The following is a 13,337-nucleotide window of genomic DNA, read 5'->3' on the forward strand; positions in this document are numbered from 1 at the left end:
TGGAGGTGCAGTTGCCATACCAGGAGGTGATACAACCCGACAGGATGTTATCAATTGTGCATCTGTAAAAGTTTGAGGGTCTTAGGGGCCAAGCCAAATTTCTTCAGCCTCCTGAGGTTGAAGAGGTGCTGTTGCGCCACCTTCACCACACTGTCTATGTTAGTGGACCATGTCAGTGATGTGTACGCTGAGGAACATTTTCACCTTCTCCACTGCGGTCCCATGGATGTGGATGTGCTCCCTCTGCTGTCTGAAGTACACAATCGGCTTCTTTGTTTTGTTGACGTTGAGGGAGAGGTTATTTTCCTGGCACCAGTCCACCAGGGAGCTCACCTCCCTGTAAACTGGTAATCAGGCCTACTCCTATTGTCTGCAAACTTCATGATTGAGTTGGAGGTGTGCGTGGCCATGCAGTCATGGGTGAACGCAGAGTACAGGAGGGGGCGGAGCACGCACCCTTGTAGGGCCCCTGTGTTGCGCATCTACGTAATGGTGTCGTGTCCTACCTTCACCACCTGGATGCGGCCCGTCAGGAAGTCCAGGACCCAGTTGCACAGGGTGGGGTTCAGACCCAGGGCCCCGAGTTTAATGATGAGCTTGGAGGGTACTATGGTGTTGAAGGCTGAGCTATAGTCAAAGGAACAGCATTCTTACATAGGTATTTCTTCTTGTCCAGATGGAATAGGGGAGTGTGCAGTGTGATGGCGATTGCATCTTCAATGGATGGGGTGGTATGTAAATTAAAGTAGGTCTAGGGTGTCAGGTAATGTGAGTGATGATGTAGTGAGCTCCAGCTAAAAGATAGCAGATACAGTGCTGGTGCAGACTACTACTACATCATGAGATTATGTACAAAGGAGACAGATTATTTTTATTAGTCAAACGGCAGCCAAGCATCGATCATCATGTCACCATGAGTAAGATCCTTGATATTCCATTGGAAAGGAGTCATTGATTCATTTTTTGAGGTATTTGAGTTGTTAGAAACATGAATACTTAAATACATTTCATCAATCTTACATGATTTCTAATTATTATTTATTAATTCAATCATGTTTGAGTAACACAAGTAAATATGTAATAATCACTTCAAGTAAAAAATCATCTGTTTCCATTAGGTGTAGCCTAACTACTGTCCAACATCGAATTAAGTATATATTATTTGCACTTTTACCACTCTGAAATTCACAATTGATTTCATCTCTAGCCTAATAAACTGCATTGTTTCCTGAGTCATAGTGGGAGGACCACACATCATATCCTCATCTGACTCCAAGGGTTTTCGTGAATTCATTCTGGCTATCTACTCCGATTTCAGAGCACTCTCGTCTGAGTGTGCCAGACTGCAGAATAACTGATGAATTTACAAACGCTCAACACCTGTTGAATATGGCCGGTGTCAGTAAACTTTGGCAAAAAAGCCACCACCATTTATTGCATGCGTGACGCTTGCAACAATTTAATTGCGCTTTTTTGCCGATGTTTACTGACGCAGAGTGAATAAATTATATGTCGGCATATATAAAATTGTACCGAAACGACCTGTTTCCATCACAGATATCGTGATTATTTGTTTGTATACAGTATGACTTTACTCGCATAAAAACTGGATGGAAACGTGGCTACTGACAGTCAATGAACAAAGTAGACTACCCAGCTGCTATTGATTGCATTGGTGTTTATGGGAGACACCCGGTAGACCGCAATTGACACTTTTATTTCAACAGCAAACACTGCCTGAGTGAACTATCTTCATTTATCCGCCATTTTGATTAAATTATATGAAACGTTCCGTCATTGGACATTTCGAATTATATCAAACATGCATCTTCGTTGATTGGCCAATGATACACGTAAACGTTGTCGTTACGTACGGTTCTGTAGCCTATCACAGCGCACGTTTGTCTAAGAGCGGGACGTTCCAAAGGGGAGACGAAAGTTCTGCAAATCCATCTTTGTTTTCATTTGACTCGAAGATGTTGGTGTCCGTTTCAGATTCACCTGTTCGTCAAATTAAGATACAAATTTAGATACACATAGTTATAATGAACTTTTAGTGAAAAAATATAAATGAACTCTATGGGGGGTAAGTGTAATTTACTTAATGTAACTAAATTAAAATGTCTCGATACGTTTAGCAAGCTAACCAGTTAGCCAACCGTAACTAGAACGAGAAGGACGCTCGGTTGTTACCGTTACCGTTACCAAGACGATTGTATAACCAGTTGAATACAATGTCTTTGGACTGTAAGATGAAATGACTAACTCCATCTACAGGCCTTTGGGCTATTCACTAAATCCTCTGTCTAAACGCAAAATACGCCTTTTACTCGATACAGTTTTAGAAACATTTATAACTGTAACATTCATATACGCGAGAAATAATGTTTCAAATTCAAAATATACAGTTAATGTTCACAGTTTAGTAAAGTTGTATTCTGGTTGCACAATGCAGAGGGCTCCACATTGACATGCTTGGTTGACGGTAGGTGAAGGCGGGAGGTCCTGTATAAACACAAACTTACTTCCTTGACAACTTCCTTCACAACAGCTCTGCCCATAGAAGCACAAGAAGTATGAATGCCCTGACTTCTGCAGAGGACATAACACTGTAAATGCTGCATGGCCAATGCAGACATCTGAATGATCATGCAGCGCCTTCTTAGGGTTAGTGCTATCCGGAATCCTTGGGACATCCTAACCTTAACTCCTACCCTAACCTTAGCCATAACCCTTACCTAACCTTAACCGTTTCACATTTCAACTTCAATGGGGTGACATCAGAGTTGGGATGTCCCAAGGATACCGTTTAGACTTTCCCCACTTAGTGACTCTGGGAAGATCTCAATTGTAAACTCCTCGTATCCTCTTTTTTTGTCTCCTTCTCAAAATCCATTGGAGGAGAAGGTCACAGGGGAGGGACCTCTGGCCTTCTCATCCAATGGATTTTGACAAGGAGGAGAGGATGGGATGCAAGGAATCAAGAAAATGCAATTGAGATTCTGCCAAATTAAGCATCATTGGGGACAAAGTTTCATATGTTTTGAAAATTATTTCGGGTGAAACCAGGATGCAACTTTGCTTAACTATATACATTTAACTGTGTCTTTTGTATTTGAAAGATTCTTTTCACTGTTAACTTCCAGATGTTTCTAAAAACGTATCGCAAGTGAGGATTATTAACGTTTCTAATTGTAGAGGGATTGTAGTTCACATGGTCCCAGATGCCCTCCAAATAATCAGCTGATAACCCAAAAGGGTGTATGCTGGAAGCCCCTTTGTGTTTTCGAGAGCTACTTGTTGCTAAGTTTATTCGCTCAAACAGGAAAGACAGATCATATCACGTCTCATCAATTTCATGATAGCTACAACTAGCTAACAATATTTTTGTCATTTTGCAGACATGGTAAACTCAAACACTGACTTCAAACCAAGAATCTAAGAACAATCCAAGTTACTGTTTTATATAGAGTCAGAAGATGGAGGAGTTGTACACCCTTGAGAGGGAGGTCGGACGAGGCAGTTACGGGGTGGTCTTCGAGGGCCACATGGCTAAAACAGGCGAGCGGGTCGCCATAAAACGCCTGCCCTGCAGTAGCCCAGAGTGCATCGAGCTTTACCTCCAGGAGCTGTGGGCTATGAGAGCCACGGCCAAGAACCACCCCAATGTCATCGCCCTCCATGGCTGCCTGCTGCAGACCGGACCCAAGACCCTGCAGCCCCTCAGGCCAGGCAGGCTGCCTCTGGACCTGGTGGAGAGCGCCCTAAAAGGGAGCGTGGTGGGGATAAAGCAGAGCCAGGAGGAGAAAAGGACTAAGTCAGACTCCTCCCGGTCTAAAACTAAGAACAGAACTAACTCAGGTGGTCTCTTCAGAACCAAGAACAGATTGAGAACTAACTCCGAGTCAGACTTCTTCAGGTCCAAATCCCAGGAATCAACTAACTCTGACTTATCCATGTCCAAAACGCCTGTGAGGAAAATTTCTGGCCTCTCCAGGCCCAGAAAGAGACCAGCCCCCACCGGAGAGAAGGACAACTGTGGTCCCAGGCGCTGCTTGGCCCTGTGGCTGGTGATGGAGTACTGTGATGGGGGAGACCTGAACCACTACCTGTTGTCCAGACCTCCAGAAAGCCAGAGGAACCACAGTGTGGTCCAGCAGCTAAGCTCAGCCACGGCCTTCCTCCACCGCCTCCGCATCGTACACAGAGACCTGAAGCCAGACAACGTGCTTGTCTGTCTCACGCCTAACGGGCCTCTCATCAAGGTAGGTGCACCAAAATTCAAAGGGAAGGGAAAGGGGTGTGTGCGTGCTAAGAAGATGAACACTTCAGTGTAACCACGGTCCCAACTGACCACTTCAGTGTAACTAAATAACATTTTATGTCACATGCGCCGAATACAACAGGTGTAGACCTTACCGTGCTTACTCACAAGGCCTTAACCAACAACAATGCAGTTAAAGAAATATACTTAAGAAAATATTTACTAAATAAACTAAAGTAAAAAATAAAATTAAGTTACACAATAAAATTACATAACAATGAGGATATAAACCTTGGGTACCGGTACTGAGTCAATGTGCGGGGGTACAGGTTAGTTGAGGTAACATGTAGGGAGAGGTAAAGTGACTGCATATATAATAAACAGTGAGTAGCAGCAGTGTAAAAACAAAGGATGTGAGTTGTCAATGTAATTAGTCCTGTGGCCATTTGATTAATTGTTAAGAAGCTGTTAAGGAGCCTTTTAGACCTAGACTTGACGCTCCGGTACTGCTTTCCATGCGGTAGCAGAGAGCACAGTCTATGATTTGGGTGACTGGAGTCCTAGACAATTTTTTGGGCCTTCCTCTGACACCGCCTAGTATAGAGATCCTGAATGGCAGGAAGCTTGGCCCAAGTGATGGGCTGTACGCGTTACCCTCTGTTGCACCTTACGTTCAGACGCCGAGCAGTTTGCAATATACCGGGCGGTGATGGTGCAGCTGTAGAACATTTTGAGGATCTGGGAACCCATGACAAATCTTTTCAGTCTCCTGAGGGGGGAAAGGTGATGTCGTGCGCTCTTCACGACTGTCTTGGTGTGTTTGGACCATGATAGTTTGTTGGTGATGTGGACACCAAGGAAGTTGAAACTCTCGACCCGCTCCACTTCAGCCCTGTCGATGTTAACAGGGGCCTGTTGGACCTTCCTTTTCCTGTAGTCCACGATCATCTCCTTTGTCTTGATCACATTGAGGGAGAGATTGTTATCCTGGCACCACACTGCCAGGTCTCTGACCACCTCCCTATAGGCTGTCTCATCGTTGTTGGTGATCAGGCCTGTTGTCATCATCAAACTTAATGATGGTGTTGGAGTTGTGCCTGGCCACGCAGTCGTGGGTGAACGGGGAATACAGGAGACTACTAAGCACGCATCCCTGAGGATGCGTTGAGGATCAGCATTGCGGATGTGTTCTTGCCTACTCTTACCACCTGAGGGCGGCCCGTCAGAAAGTCCAGGATCTAGTTGAAGAGGGAGGTGTTTAGTCCCATGCTCTGAGTATTCAAAAGAACAGCATTCTGACATAAGTGTTCCTTTTTTCCAGGTGGGAAAGGGCCGTGTGGAGTGCGATAGAGATTACGTCCGTAATAGTTTGCCAGCCCTGCCACATCCGACGAGCATCAGAGCCGGTGCAGTAGGATTCAATCTTAGTCTTGTTTTGATGCTTTGCCTGTTTGGTAGTTCATCTAAGGATATAGCGGGATTTCTTATGTGCCCGTATTAGTGTTCCGCTCCTTGAAAGTGGCAGGTCTAGCCTTTAACTTCTGGTTGGAATATGTACGTACGATCACTGTGGGGAATGACGTCGTCGATGCACTCATTTATTTATTTTTGAATTTTTACCCCCTTTTCGCCCCAATTTCGTAGTATCCAATTGTTTTGATAGCTACTATCTTGTCTCATCGCTACAACCCCCGTACGGGCTCGGGAGAGACGAAGGTTGAAAGTCATGCGTCCTCTGATACACAACCCAACCAAGCCGCACTGCTTCTTAACACAGCGCGCATCCAACCCGGAAGCCAGCCGCACCTATGTGTTGGAGGAAACGCCGCGCACCTGGGAACCTTGGTTAGTGCGCATTGCGCCCGGCCCGCCACATGAGTCGCTGGTGCGCGATGAGACAAGGATATCCCTACCGGCCAAACCCTCCCTAACCCGGACGACGCTAGGCCAATTGTGCGTCGCCACACGGACCTCCCGGTCTCGGCCGGTTACGACAGAGCCTGGGTGTGAATCCAGAGTCTCTGGTGGCACAGCTGGCGCTGCAGTACAGCGCCCTTAACCACTGCGCCACCCCGGAGGCTGTCGATGCACTTATTGATGAAGACAGTGACTGAGGTGGTATACTCCATGCCATTGGATGAATCCCTGAACATATTCCAGTCTGTGCTAGCGAAACAGTCCTGTAGCGTAGCATCCGCGTCATCTGACCACTTCCGCATTGAGAAAGTCACTGGTACTTCATGCTGTAGTTTTTCCTTGTAAGCAGGAATCAGGAGGATGGAATTATGGTGAGATTTTCCAAATGGAGGGAGAGCTTTGTCCGCATCGCTGTGGAATAAAGGTGGTCTAGAGGTTTTTGTTTTTTCTCTGGTTGCACATGTGATATGCTGGTAGAAATGAGGTAAAACAGATTTAAGTTTACCTGCATTAAAGTCCCCAGCCACTAGGAGCAGCGCTTCTAGATGAGCATTTTGTTGTTTGCTTATGGCCTTATACAGCTGGTTGAGTGTCGTCTTGGTGCCAGCATCGGTTTGTGGTGGTAAATAGACTGCTCCGAATAATATAGATGAGAACTCTCTTGGTAGATACACTACCTCAGGTGAGCAGTACCTCAAGACTTTTTTAATATTAGACATTGCACTCTCTGTCCCGCTGATGCACTGTCATGGTAATTTCCTGTATTACTAAGTGAAAGGAGAGTTTACAAACCACACACAAGTCAGAGTTATACTTTAAAGAGCTTCACCATAGCCCTGTGACTCTCAGATCAATTCAGTGTCTACAAATGAATTCTGAGAGAGTCAACATAATGGCAACTGAGATCTTTTATAGCAAAGATCCACCCCCTAGTCGACATGACAAACCACAGATAATAGGAACTAATTCTGATTCAGCTATGACAGCACGGAAACCCAGCCAGCGCTATATTGTCCGTGTCTTCATTCAGCTACGACCCGGTGAAACATAAGATATTACAGTTTTTAATGTCCCATTGGTAGGATAGTCTCGACCATAGATCATCCAGTTTATTCTCCAGTGAGTGCACGTTGGCCAATCGAACCAATGGTAGTGGTGATTTACTCACTCGCCTCCGAATCCTCACAAGGCACCCCGACATTCTCCCACTGTATCTCCGCCTTGTCTTCATGCGAATGACTGTGTATTTGGACCTTGTCTCCGGAAAGCAGTATATCCTTTGCGTCGGACTCATTAAAGGAAAAAAATCTTTGTCCAGTTTGAGGTGAGTAATCGCTGTTCTGATATCCAGAAGCTTATTTTGGTCATAAGCGATGTTAGCAGCAACATTTATGTACAAAATAAATTGGAAACAATGCAGTAAAAAAAACGACTAAATAATTAATACGGTTGGTTAGGAGCCCGTAAAACGGCAGCAATCCCCTCCGGCCCCATTACATGTAGGGTCCTACATATAGGGACAGAGATGATGCAATCCCCTCCGGCCCCATTACATGTAGGGTCCTATATATAGGGACAGAGATGATGCAATCCCCTCCGGCCCCATTACATGTAGGGTCCTACATATAGGGACAGAGATGATGCAATCCCCTCCGGCCCCATTACATGTAGGGTCCTACATATAGGGACAGAGATGATGCAATCCCCTCCGGCCCCATTACATGTAGGGTCCTACATATAGGGACAGAGATGATGCAAACCCTCCGGCCCCATTACATGTAGGGTCCTACATATAGGGACAGAGATGATGCAATCCCCTCCGGCCCCATTACATGTAGGGTCCTACATATAGGGACAGAGATGATGCAATCCCCTCTGGCCCCATTGCATGTAGGGTCCTACATATAGGGACAGGGATGATGCAATCCCCTCCGGCCCCATTACATGTAGGGTCCTACATATAGGGACAGAGATGATGCAATCCCCTCCGGCCCCATTATAACTCCGTTGTACTGAACACCAGTGTAACCAAGGTCCCAACTGAAAAGTACATAGAACATTTCTTACAGTTTATCTACTAAAAGGGTGAAATGGTTTTAACAGCCAAACACAGACAGTTAATTTAAATCCTCAGCTTGATACTGTAACAATATTCACCTTCTTCAATCTTCCATTCCTCACTATCTTCCTTTAGGTGGCTGACTTTGGCCTGAGTAAGATGAGTGTTGAGGGGGGCCAGGGGATGGAAGGAGACGCCAGTCTGACCAGACAGCACTTCTCCTCTACGTGTGGCTCTGACTTCTACATGGCTCCAGAGGTGTGGGGTGGCCTCACCTACACAGCCCAGGCAGACATCTTCTCCCTGGGAGTGATGTTCTGGGCCGTCCTGGAGAGACTCACCTTCCTGGAGGAGGGCTCCACACAGGAACAACTGGGTGAGTTGTGGGGAGGGAGGGCTCCACACAGGAACAACTGGGTGAGTTGGAGGGAGGGAGGGCTCCACACAGGAACAACTGGGTGAGTTGTGGGGAGGGAGGGCTCCACACAGGAACAACTGGGTGAGTTGGAGGGGGTCCTAGGGAGGGCTCCACACAGGAACAACTGGGTGAGTTGGAGGGAGGAGGGCTCCACACAGGAACAACTGGGTGAGTTGTGGGGAGGGAGGGAGGGCTCCACACAGGAACAACTGGGTGAGTTGTGGGGGTGGCCTCACCTAGGGCAGGGAGTGAGGGCTCCACACAGGAACAACTGGGTGAGTTGTGGGGAGGGAGGGTGAGTTGGAGGGCTCCACACAGGAACAACTGGGTGAGTTGTGGGGAGGAGGGAGGGCTCCACACAGGAACAACTGGGTGAGTTGTGGGGAGGGAGGGAGGGCTCCACACAGGAACAACTGGGTGAGTTGTGGGGGGAGGGAGGGAGGGCTCCACACAGGAACAACTGGGTGAGTTGTGGGGAGGGAGGGAGGGCTCCACACAGGAACAACTGGGTGAGTTGTGGGGAGGGAGGGCTCCACACAGGAACAACTGGGTGAGTTGTGGGGAGGGAGGGAGAGAGGGCTCCACACAGGAACAACTGGGGGAGGGAGGATGTGTTTGTGTTGTCTCGGCCTGTGGCGGCCTATGGAGAACAAATCTATGTTGACTATCTGTGAAAAGATTCAGAGGGGTTAGTTACGCTAACCCTTGATATGAGCATATGAATGCTCGCGGTTTCATTTTGGCTCTTCAGAGTCGGAGGATGATGAAGCAGTAGAATACAGACTGTCAGATTTAATTCTCTAAAATGTCTGGTGTCCACGAGCAGCTCTGTTGGAGGAAAACACCATGCTACAAGTTTACTATAAAATGCCTTCCTTCCCCACCTCCATTAAAATGCCTTCCTTCCTCACCTCCATTTATAATACCTTCCTTCCCCACCTCCATTTATAATACCTTCCTTCCCCACCTCCATTTATAATGCCTTCCTTCCCCACCTCCATTTATAATACCTTCCTTCCCCACCTCCATTTATAATGCCTTCCTTCCCCACCTCCATTTATAATACCTTCCTTCCCCACCTCCATTTATAATGCCTTCCTTCCCCACCTCCATTTATAATACCTTCCTTCCCCACCTCCATTTATAATACCTTCCTTCCCCACCTCCATTTATAATGCCTTCCTTCCCCACCTCCATTTATAATACCTTCCTTCCCCACCTCCATTTATAATACCTTCCTTCCCCACCTCCATTTATAATGCCTTCCTTCCCCACCTCCATTTATAATACCTTCCTTCCTCACCTCCATTTATAATGCCTTCCTTCCCCACCTCCCTTTATAATGCCTTCCTTCCCCACCTCCCTTTATAATGCCTTCCTTCCCCACCTCCCTTTATAATGCCTTCCTTCCCCACCTCCATTTATAATGCCTTCCTTCCCCACCTCCCTTTATAATGCCTTCCTTCCCCACCTCCATTTATAATGCCTTCCTTCCCCACCTCCGTTTCAAGTGGGTTATCAACCTGAATGAAAATGTCTCTGTTACCGAAGACAATAGTGGATTTGAATATAAACCGGGGAACTGAGGCGTCATTATGTTGCCCATGGTCTGGTGGGTGAATGGATGGGGTGAGTGAGGGAGGGAAACTTCCTAGGCCAGTAAAGTAGTGGCTCATTACTCCTCTGCCTCCTTTTGTTGTCTTCCAAGAGTCCATGAATGGATGACAGTTCTACTACAGTAATTATTACAGTGGGTCATGTTCTCCTGGTTGAAGGATCAAGATGATGGCTTGTTGGTTTTTTTTCTACATAAAATATCATGTTTATTTCTGAAAAAAATGAAATACTGATATCTGTCCTGTACCTGTGTGGTCCCACAGATGCGTATGTGTTTTTAAGGCGTCAGCTTGTTTCAGTTCAGCTGGCGCCTAGCAGAACTCGGCGAACCGAACGACTGTACCTACATACTCTCAAGACTTTTTCTTGAAAAACAAGAAGAATACAGCAATAGTGCTGTTTGTCCATTTCGAGATGCCGTAGCCCGTATACACTATCTCAAAATTGTACGAATTAATCTAAGATGTCAAAAGTAATGACAGAGTTATTTTTTTTTATCTTAGATGCGCAATTTTACATCTAACTCCGATGTTTGGGGTGTAGACTTCGGCTCCGAACTTGCCTCCCGGGGGGGTGGTGGTGGTGGTATCTTCTTTTGACTGGGAAACATGCAGACTCCTTAAAGGTGTTAGTACTGATATACAGTATTTTTCCCTACAGGTGCGTATGTGTGTAAGGCTCGCTGGCTGATGCCACTGGGCGAGGCGTTGTGTGAGAACCCAGACCTCCAGTTGTGCATCCCCATGAAGTCCCGCCGCTCCCCCTCTCTACCGCCCCCTCCTGGCCAGGCTGTCTGCACCCTGCTACTGGACATGCTGGCCTCAGACCCGGACGCCCGGCCCACCGCCGCCCAGCTGGAAGACAGGGTCCGCTCTGCCATGGAGGAGGACGCACAGTGACGGGTCTGCGTCCCAACGGATACCCTATTCCCTATATAGTGCACTACTTTAGACCAGGGCCCTTAGGGTTTTAGTTAAAAGTAGTGTATTGTTACAGGGATATTGGACCCTGGTCAAAGTAAGTGCCCTAGATGGGGAATGGGGTGCATATTGGGATGCAGAGCAGGTGACAGAGCTTCTATATCCAATGTGCTGAACACTCATAGTCAGTCTTATCTACTAGTGTGAGGGACCATGACGGTGTTAAACGGTCCCTACAGAAATATAACCCACAACCTTGGTGACCCAATGCTCTAGCCATCTAATGGTCAAAAGAAACGTGTGCTGACTTGCCAGCACCCATGCACGCACCAAGTCACCAGGAACAACTACTGCTACATAGGAACCTGGGGTTCTGTACCTAGCCTTAAAGATGCTTTTGGGAAACCGGGCCCTAGTCTTCTGACTCTGAGGGAAACTTACTGTTCTTTAGGCACATCAATATACCGAGTGAGTGAGGTGAGTGAGGTGAGTGAGGTGAGTGAGGTGAGTGAGGTGAGTGAGGTGAGTGAGGTGAGTGAGGTGAGTGAGTGAGGTGAGTGAGGTGAGTGGGTGGGTGGGTGAGGTGAGTGAGGTAGGTAGGTAGGTAGGTAGGTAGGTGAGTGAGTGAGGTAGGCAGGTAGGTGAGAGTGAGTGAGGTAGGCAGGTAGGTGAGTGAGGTAGGCGAGTGAGTGAGTGAGGTAGGTAAGTGAGTGAGGCAGGTAGGCGAGTGAGTGAGTGAGTGAGTGAGTGAGTGAGTGAGTGAGTGAGTGAGTGAGTGAGTGAGGTAGGCAGGTAGGCAGGTAGGCGAGTGAGTGAGTGGTGTTTTTGTCTTCGATGCTACAAACAGTTTGGTTCGCTAGCCTATAGGCCTACGTGGTGGTCAGAAATGGTTTGCACCTAATATTTATTATTTCATTAATCATGGAATGTACTTGAATGCTTGTAGCACTGCTTGAAGATACCACATGATGTATATACATGTATTAAACTGTACCATTTTATTTTAAGGGAATGTGATTTAATAAATACATATTTATGGAGTTTGAGTCGGTCAGTAGTGTCTTCAATCAATATGCTGCTCAGTTCATTTGTGAATTTGAGATACGTTTGTATATACAGTGCATTCGGAAAGTATTCAGACCCCTTGACTTTTCCCACATTTTGTTACGTTACAGCCTTATTCTAAACTGGATTAAATTGGGGTTTTTCCCTCATCAATCTGCACACAATATCCCATAATGACAGAGCAGAAACAGGTTTTTAGAATTTGAAATATCACATTTACATAAGTATTCTGACCCTTTACTCAGTACTTTGTTGAAGCACCTTTGGCAGCGATTACAGCCTCTTCTTTGGTATGATGCTACAAGCTTGGCACACCTGTAGGCACAAACAAATTGTCAAAGACCCCAGTCATAGACTTTTCTCTCCACTACCGCATGGCAAGCGGTACCGGAATGCCAAGTCTAGGACAAAAAGGCTTCTCAACAGTTTTTAACCCCAAGCCATAAGACTCCTGAACAGGTAATCAAATGGCTTGAACTATACGTACATGTACATTCTACCTCAGCCTGGTTGGTCGGCCCAATTATCTGCATTGTGTCCCACCACCCGCCAACCCCTGTTTTACGCTACTGCTAGTCTCTGTTCATATATGCATAGTCACTATAACCATATCTACATACTACCTCAGCCTGACTAACTGGTGTCTGTATGTATGTAGCCTCGCTACACATTTCACTGTAAGGTCTACACCTGTTGTATTCGGCGCACGTGACAAATAAACTTAGATTTTATTTGGGGAGTTTCTCAAATTCTTCTCTGCAGATTCTTTCAAGCTCTGTCAGATTGGATGGGAAGCGTCTCTGCACTGCTATTTTCAGGTCTATCCAGAAATGTTAGCTCGGGTACAAGTCCGGGCTCTTGCTGGGGCACTCAAGGACATTGAGACTTGTCCCGAAGCCACTCCTGCGTTGTCTTGGCTGTATGCTTAGGGTCGTTGTCCTGTTGGAAGGTGAAGCTTCACACCAGTCTGATGTCCTGAGCGCTCTGGAGCAGGTTTTCATCAAGAATCTCTCTTTGCTCCGTTCATCTTTCCCTCGATCCTGACTAGTCTCACAGTCTCTGTCGCTGAGAAACATC

At 46.6% G+C, this 13,337-nt stretch overlaps 1 protein-coding gene and 1 long non-coding RNA gene across 2 annotated transcripts; both read left to right on the top strand.

Annotated features, from left to right (window-relative positions):
* Positions 1-1,509: 1,509 nt before the first annotated feature.
* On the top strand, positions 1,510-11,470 carry si:ch211-63o20.7 (Serine/threonine-protein kinase pdik1l-B-like). The gene is made up of 4 exons (XM_042301037.1): positions 1,510-2,085; positions 3,402-4,265; positions 8,376-8,616; positions 10,936-11,470. The coding sequence occupies exons 2-4, from the start codon at positions 3,480-3,482 to the stop codon at positions 11,172-11,174; spliced, it is 1,266 nt and encodes a 421-aa protein (XP_042156971.1). The 5' UTR covers positions 1,510-2,085; positions 3,402-3,479; the 3' UTR covers positions 11,175-11,470.
* Positions 11,471-11,841: 371 nt separating this feature from the next.
* On the top strand, positions 11,842-12,241 carry LOC121839938. The gene is made up of 2 exons (XR_006079243.1): positions 11,842-11,872; positions 11,996-12,241. It is a non-coding gene; the product is annotated as an uncharacterized LOC121839938 (long non-coding RNA).
* The last annotated feature ends 1,096 nt before the right edge of the window (positions 12,242-13,337 follow it).

This window comes from Oncorhynchus tshawytscha, linkage group LG18 (assembly GCF_018296145.1).
Source record: "Oncorhynchus tshawytscha isolate Ot180627B linkage group LG18, Otsh_v2.0, whole genome shotgun sequence".
Taxonomy (NCBI): Eukaryota; Metazoa; Chordata; class Actinopteri; order Salmoniformes; family Salmonidae; genus Oncorhynchus; species Oncorhynchus tshawytscha.